General features: G+C 46.5%; 1 protein-coding gene across 2 annotated transcripts in view; it reads left to right on the top strand.

The window, feature by feature from the left end:
- Nucleotides 1-4,889: 4,889 nt before the first annotated feature.
- SNX18 (sorting nexin 18) overlaps nucleotides 4,890-8,119 on the top strand; it is a 42,036-nt gene continuing 38,806 nt past the window's right edge. For both annotated transcript variants that reach the window (XM_079330418.1, XM_079330417.1), the window contains exon 1: nucleotides 4,890-6,585. In XM_079330418.1, coding sequence (XP_079186544.1) covers nucleotides 5,040-6,585 — 1,546 coding nt within the window. In that variant the 5' untranslated portion in view covers nucleotides 4,890-5,039. The remainder of the gene's footprint in view (nucleotides 6,586-8,119) is intronic.

Raw genomic sequence — 8,119 nt, 5'->3', positions numbered from 1 at the left:
TTGACATCAGCTACACACTTAGCTCCCAGACTTGCTTTTTATCAAGTATTTGTTATCACTAAAGGTAATGGACTGCTAAATATAAGACTGAGATTATTCCTCAAGGACTTATGCAGGACAAAGTACAGCAGGCTCATTCATCCAGTTTGGTCTCTGAGCCTTCATTCAGCAGGTAAATTCTGTCTGTGTGCATGCCAAGGGACTGGCAGCATGGGCCCAATTGTCCATGACCATGGAAGAATCAGCATGTCTGCCTAGCACAGAGCACCCTGCCACAGCACAGAAGAACTGCATACATATGGATTTATCCTGACAGCGTCCTTAGATGGTTGGAAACATTATCCCTGCAGACAGGAAACGGAGACAGACACACATTCCAAGTAATATTAAATGGAGAGTGGAGAATAACTGAGTAGCAGCCACCCATTACACAGACCAGGGCTGAGATAGGTAACAAAGGCCAACCAAAAACATCAGTGTTTCTGATCAATTATCTCTAATTTTATATAATCAATTTTGAAAAAAGTAATGAAACTTTTGTTTAATTTATGCTTGAGTTCAAAAAATACTTTTTCTTCTATATCTCACTGCATCTTTTTCTAAACTTTAGTTTATATAACACTACAGAGTGCCTTCATTTTACTCTGTTTTATGTTTTCAAGTAAGGTTTCATAAAACATTTCAAATAAAATCATATTCCAGCCTACAGAAACTGAAAAAAATTACTACTAGAATAATATTTTTGTCAAATTTATTGCATTTTCTTTACTGATTTGATAGTTCAAAGTCTTTACTTGCCTTTAGTTCATTACTTTTAGGAAGTGAAATGTTCAAACAATTTTGTGTTTAAAATCATTTTCTGCCCTCTAGTGGCAGTCCTGCCAGGCACTCAAACTGTGACTTTCCTATCAGAGATGACACAAAAACAATGGAAGAAAAACAGTTTATTCCCCTATTAAGTGAAATTTATTATCAACCTGTATAGTTTAAAAAAAAATACAGTTTGCTCTAGTTATGATGAGGTAGAACCAGCAGGTAAAAGTACACCCCTTATAGGAAAACCCCCAAAAATCACATACTGTGCAAGCATTTTATTAAATTTGCTCCTAGAAATTGTACTGATGAAAACTGACCTTTTTGTAGCCATATCCTTGCACTAAGTATATTTCCTATCAGAGCATTAGAGCATATTCAATGTCCAGTCACATGTTTTTTCCAGGGTCCACAAAGGAGTATCACCATAAAGAAAAGGCTTAGTGCTTTGATCTTCTCTTATGAGAACTCACTTTTCCTTTCTTAGTAAAACAGCAAAGTATAGCATAGAGGAAGTGTAATGAAATAAAGATGGAAATATTTGACACCTTCCACGAAAAGTTACACAGGGCAGAATAAGTTTCCATTACATCTGGGTTCAGAGCCTCTATCCATTCACTTTTTCTTAATTCAAGATAGATTAAATTTATATATTCTGAAACAAGGTTAAATGTTTCCAGATTTTTCACTCTAATTTTCTGAAAATCAGCAGAAAATCTGCGATCAGCAAAAAAATCATGCTGTTTTCAAACATTTGTTTTAGCACATATTAATGGTATCTTGAGAGAAATAACTTATATACAGTGAGATATCCCATATATAGTCTTTGGTACCATTTGGTTTTAACTGACTTTCAGCCTTACACCTTCAAATTATAGGTCCCTATTAACACAGTAAATAATAGACATTTTCCCTGAATTATAGGTTATTAATCTTTACAATAACATTCACTTTGCCTCTGAAAATTCAATTCCCAATGAAGATGGTAGAAATTCCTGACCAAGCAAGGCATTGAGATACATGCTTTTGGAGCTAAAATGCTCTAAGTCACTGTATGCAATTCTTATTTGAAACTGCTGCCTGTCCTAGACCAAACTGCAAGAAACAAAGCTCAATAAATCCAGCTCTTGTGCTTGGCACTGCAGATGGTTATTGAGGACTCTGGAAGCTGGTTTTTTTCCAAACATTTAAAAAATGTTTGTTAGAATGGCTTCTAATTCTGCAGGTTAGTTTTCTCAAAAATAATAATTGATGGTTTTAAAATTTTATTTAGAATATCCACAACAGAGTGCCTCAGCACTGTGGTAATCAGAGTTGGCTCACTGGTGGGAAAGGATGGAAAACGTCATTTGCAACCTTTTTATTGTTCCAAATTCTCTTTGCAGTTTTGATCACTAGGAAAATAACATAGCACACATTTTCCTTTCATATTTTTGCCTTATTGAAAGCATTAGTGCTGGAAAAAACCATGACTCAGTGTCACACAACTTATTTTTTTTTAAAGTCTTCAGATAAAACTGAACTTAGAGAATAATTACTTTCAAAATTGCTCCTATGCAATTAAGAAATATTATTTTCATTAGATCTTTGTAAACTTGGACAAGATCTTACACCTTCAAATTATCCTGGTAGCAGTTTTTGTTCCTATTGGACTTGACACCTTTGCTTCTGTTCATTTGAGAGGTACCTATCAAGGCAACACTTACTAGAGAAAAATCAGGCCAAAAGCAGTGAGGGGGTGGGAGGAAGTAGGACAGCTGCTACCTCACCAGACCCAAGGAAGTAAAGACAGATGCCCAGCCCAAAATTGTCCCTTTATATTGGCCTGGCTGCGACATCCACAGCCTGACAGCCACTGTCAGCATGACCACTTGGAGCAAGAAAATCCCATCCCTGAGCCAGCTCTGCACCTGTTTGTCACTCCAGATTGTCCAATGAGAGCAAATCTTAAACATCTCTATAAAATAAATCAAGTTGGTCAGCATCATGTCTAGTACCATTCACCCCATGTGACGAAAGAATTTTGTCTATTCAGAGAAAACAACATTAATCATTAAAAACATTGAATTCTAGATGAATATGAGTGAAAAGTTTAGGAAGTGAGTTGGATCAGGTCAAATATATATAATGCAATAAGTAGTATATATAATGCAATAAGTAGTACATATAATAAATAGTGCAATAAATATTATAGAGAAGGCAGATCCAGGGCTGTTTTTCTGTAGTTTAACATGTGAGGATTCACATGAATGCACAAGGTTTCCCAGACCAATGTTAGCAATAACTTTGGAAGGAATACAAAATCCCAATCTCTCATCTTCATCTGCAGCAGCCAGAAATTGGGATGAAATCTAAAACCGAGTTCAAACTGATCCACATCTACCTCTAGTGGGGTTTTAGTGCTTACTCTAAGTTGGCCACACGGGTGGAGAGCAGCATGGTGGGCTGTGGGCCAGCAGCCATGGCAATCTCTGTGTTTCGCAGAAGAGAACTGGACCTTGTGAAAGGCAACCACTGATGGTGCACCAGCTGCAGGGACAAAACGCTGACTGACTGAAAAAGAGCTTTGGTGGTTCTAAGAGCACTAACAGGTGATGATGCAGGGCTTGAGGATCCCCTCAGGGCCTGCTGGTCAAGGGTGAGCAATCATGACCAGACCAGGTCAGGATCTTTCCACCTGCTGCCAGCTCTGTCTCAGGAAGACAACTGATGCTCCTCATCTTAGCACTGCTGTAGGTACTCAGAACTGCTCTGTAAACTCGCTGCAACACAAATGTATTTCACAGTGTTGGCCACTGAGGAGCTGATTGTGTGGTGAATTACGTGTTTCTTTGGGCACTGTATTCACTAATTAAAACAGACTTCTGGATCTAAGCATTCATTAAAGGAGTTCGCAGATAATGTGCTGGACTGGAGTGAGCTGATATGCAAAAAAAAAAGAAAAAAAAAAAAAGTTGAGTAGACAAACTGAGCAACAGTAACAGGAAAGTATTGTAATGGTTTGTGCATTCATTTTGGAGAAAATGAAGGTCCAAAGAAAATGTATAGAAAGTAAGCCCCATGTATTGAACACTAAAAAACAGCCATGAAAGGAAACAGTGGGTCTTGTAGCATTCCAGTGATTTGCTCCATGTGAAGACAAATCATTTGACACAACGATCTATGAAGTAACACACTCCCTGGGCATAGAAATAAGCAAGATATCTGGATGCTAATGGGAAAATATGAAGAACTGGGGACCAAAAACCTGAACATCTACTTTAAAAAAACTGCTTTCTAATTAGCTGTGAACAGGCAGAATTTTTGAGAGGAACTTGTACCTAGAAGTACAAAGAGAGATCAAAGAGAGGTCAAAGATGATTAATGGGATGGGATCCATATGATCGGACAACACAAAACCAGGAGCAGCAGACGGGGAAATAACCAAGCAGGGAAAAAAGCACCTCGACCGGACTGAGACTGTTACACAGAAAACCAACATCGGTGGCACGACTACATTTTTCGCGAAGGCTAAATTACGCGTTACCCACGAGCAGAACGCACCCTGCCACTCTTTTTCTCTGGATGCAGCCGGCAGCCGGGGGAGCGCCAGCAGAACCAGCGCGGCCGCACCGGGCGCGGGGAGGACACCCGGGACCGACACCCGGGACCGAAACCCGGGGCCGACACCCGGGGCCGACACCCGGGACCGACACCCGGGACCGACACCCGGGGCCTCGGGAAGCTCCCCGGGCGGACGCGGGGAAGCGCTGGCGCGCCTTCGAGGGCTCGGGAGGCGCCGGCGGCGATCGGGCGGCGGGGTCCCGGCGGGGGCGCGGCGGGGGCGGCAGACACCGGCACAGACACCGGCACAGACGCCGGCACAGACGCCGGCACAGACGCCGGCACAGACACCGGGCCCCCAGGCGCCCGGAGCGCGGGACGCGCTCGGCGAGGCCCCGGCAGGGGGCGCAGGGGGCAGGAGGGGGGGCTATCGATGGGGGCGGCCGCTCTGCGCTCGGCTGCTCCGCCCTGCCGCTCGGCTCTGGATTAGCGCAACTGGCGACGTGGGACGGCCCGGCCCGGCCCCGCGCCCGCCGCCGGCTCCGGGAGCGGCACCGGGAGCGGCACCCGGCAGGCCGCCGACGGGAAGAGGAGCCCGAGGGCGGCGGCACTCTGGTGCTGCAGCCCCGCCAGCGAGTCGCGGTGAGGGGGCGGCGGCGCAGGGAGCGCCCCGGCGGGCGGCGATGGCGCTGCGGGCGCGGGCGCTGTACGACTTCAGGTCGGAGAACCCCGGCGAGATCTCGCTTCGGGAGCACGAGGTGCTGAGCCTGTGCAGCGAGCAGGACATCGAGGGGTGGCTGGAGGGCGTCAACAGCCGCGGGGACCGCGGGCTCTTCCCGGCTTCTTACGTGCAGGTGATCCGCGCCCCCGCCGCCGAGCCGCCGCCGCCCGCCCGCTACGCAAACGTCCCCGTCGGCGGATTCGAGCCGCTGCCGCCCCCCGCCGCCTTCAAGCCGGCGGCGCAGCAGCCCCCGCCCGAGCCCTTCCCGCCGCCCCCCGCCGGGTATCCCTTCCCGCCCTACGGCGGATCCTACCAGCCCAGCCAGGGCAGCGATGACGACTGGGACGATGACTGGGACGACAGCTCCACGGTGGCCGACGAGCCGGGCGCCCTGGGCAGCTCCTACCCCGATTACGAGGCGGCGGGCGGCGGCGCCTCGGGCCGGTACCGCCTGTCCACTCGCTCCGAGCCCTCCCTGGGCCCCCGCGGCGCGGGGCACCCACCGGGACACCCACACCCGCCCGGCGGCGGCGGCGCCGCCAAGAGCTCGGCCACGGTGAGCCGCAACCTCAATCGTTTCTCCACCTTCGTCAAGTCCGGCGGAGAGGCCTTCGTGCTGGGCGAGGCGTCGGGCTTCGTGAAGGACGGGGACAAGCTGTGCGTGGTGCTGGGCCCCAGGGGCCCCGAGTGGCAGGAGAACCCCTACCCCTTCCAGTGCTCCATCGAGGACCCCACCAAACAGACCAAATTCAAGGGCATGAAGAGCTACATCGCCTACAAGCTGGTGCCCAGCCACACCGGGCAGCAGGTGCACCGCCGCTACAAGCACTTTGACTGGCTCTATGGGCGCCTGGCTGAGAAGTTCCCTGTCATCTCCGTGCCCCACTTGCCAGAGAAGCAGGCCACCGGCCGCTTTGAGGAGGACTTCATCTCCAAACGTCGCAAAGGCTTGGCGTGGTGGATGGACCACATGTGCAGCCACCCCGTGCTGGCTCAGTGTGATGCCTTCCAGCACTTCCTCACCTGTCCCAGCACGGATGAGAAGGCCTGGAAGCAGGGCAAGCGCAAGGCTGAGAAGGATGAGATGGTGGGTGCCAACTTCTTTCTGACCATCAGTGTCCCCACAGGCCCTGGGGCCAGCCTGGACTTGCAGGAGGTGGAGAGCCAGGTGGATGGCTTCAAAGCCTTCACCAAGAAGATGGATGAGAGTGCCCTGCAACTTAATCACACAGCCAACGAGTTTGCCCGCAAACAAGTCACCGGTTTCAAGAAGGAATACCAGAAGGTGGGGCACTCCTTCAAGTGCCTCAGTCAGGCATTCGAGCTGGACCAGCAGGCCTTTTCAGCTGGCCTCAACCAAGCCATAGCCTTCACTGCAGAAGCCTATGATGCCATCGGGGACCTCTTTGCAGATCAGCCCCGGCAGGACCTAGATCCTGTGATGGATTTGTTAGCGCTATATCAGGGTCATTTGGCCAACTTTCCAGACATCATCCATGTGCAGAAAGGTAAGACCCTTATGTGTTTTCTGAAGCGATTTAAGTTTTTGTGTATCAGTGGTATGCAACCCATGTAGGAACCAGGGTGTAAATTTGCCCTGGCTGGCTGGCCTTGTGTTCAGTCTTTCTATGTTTATTCAGATAAACTCTCACTAGAAATAAAAAAAGCATGCCAGTGGCAGTTTTGTTTTGTGCCAGAGGCCTAAATACAGGGAGTTTTGCTGGCCAGAGGTTGCTGTGTTTGGCTGCACATCTCTGAAAACGACCATGTCTAACTAAACTGCCTATATATTAAAGATTATTGAGCTTGTTTACAAACCCTGGAAATCAAGTGGTATGGAAACATCTATTACTCTGAGGTATGTGAGGTATCTTAACTGTCTTGTCTGTTAGGTAATGAATATGAGGTAATATGAGGATGCAGGTAGTCCTCTGGTTGACCACCCTGTTCAAGGTGCACAGGGAGGTGTGTGTTTTGCAGCATTAGTCTGATGAGATGTTTGAGGCTGCTGGGGCATCTTTGTTCAGCCAAGCATCTTGTGGTGTCTGAAAGAGTAATGGTCTGCTACAGTGTTCTTAGTTGGAGTTGTTCAACCTTTACCCTTATTGTCATGAACAGATGTTGCTCACCTGTTATCCTTTCACCATCTTTCTATCTGAAACACACTTTCCAGATTCAGATTACTAGTTGTAACGTAATTTGGGATCTGTCAGAAAGAAACTCAAAAACAACAAAAAAATCTGCTGTGTAACTAATGACACTTGTTCAGATAAACAGAAGCTTGTAGTACTGTATATGTGGAGATTCTGCTATTAAATTATTGATAGTCATATATTCTTTACCATTGCAAGTAGGTAAATTCATCATTAATTCTTTTTTTTCCTATTATCTTTCTTACCTGTAGTTTTCAACTCAAAGTTCAGGAGTATGTGGGGATTTGAGCTGTAAAATGGACCAAGAAAACATCATATATGCTCTGCAGAAATGGGTATCCATAAGTTACCCAAGAAAATGCATGAGCTTTGTGGAGAATTATTTTGGAGGTTAATCAGTAGTGTTCTGCATCCCAAGTGAATTGTCACCCAGAGCAAATCAGTCTTTTTGTTTTTACGTGACATTTCCAGGGGTTTTGCATCTGGAACAGTACATTAAGTTTGGTAAAAAAGAGTTGGAAAAGTTTTTTCAACATAGCAAAAAGACAGGTATGTATTGCTGGGAACATCTGAGAAAAGATAGTTGCTACAAAGTGCATAATATGTTGTTATTTTAAAAAATAAGCTTTTCATAAAAATTGCATGCATCAAAGTCAGATTTCCATTCTGCTGTCAAATATCAAAAATTGTGAGTGGAAACTTAATCATAATTTTATTTTGAAGAAGAAGGGTAGTTTTATTCTTTTGTAGTTCTATTTGTATTCGTACTTAGTTTACCTTGCTGAACTGCTGAAGGTTTGTGAAAATAACTAGAGTAGTACATGAGCATGAAGAGTTGTTTTTGGGCTAGAATGCTGTCCTGAAGCAGATTGGAGAAATGTCCAGCTCT

Source organism: Erithacus rubecula (genome assembly GCF_903797595.1).
Source record: "Erithacus rubecula genome assembly, chromosome: Z".
NCBI classification, from domain to species: domain Eukaryota; kingdom Metazoa; phylum Chordata; class Aves; order Passeriformes; family Muscicapidae; genus Erithacus; species Erithacus rubecula.
Note: the sequence above shows the minus strand (reverse complement) of the source record. Positions and strands in the feature narration are given on the sequence as shown.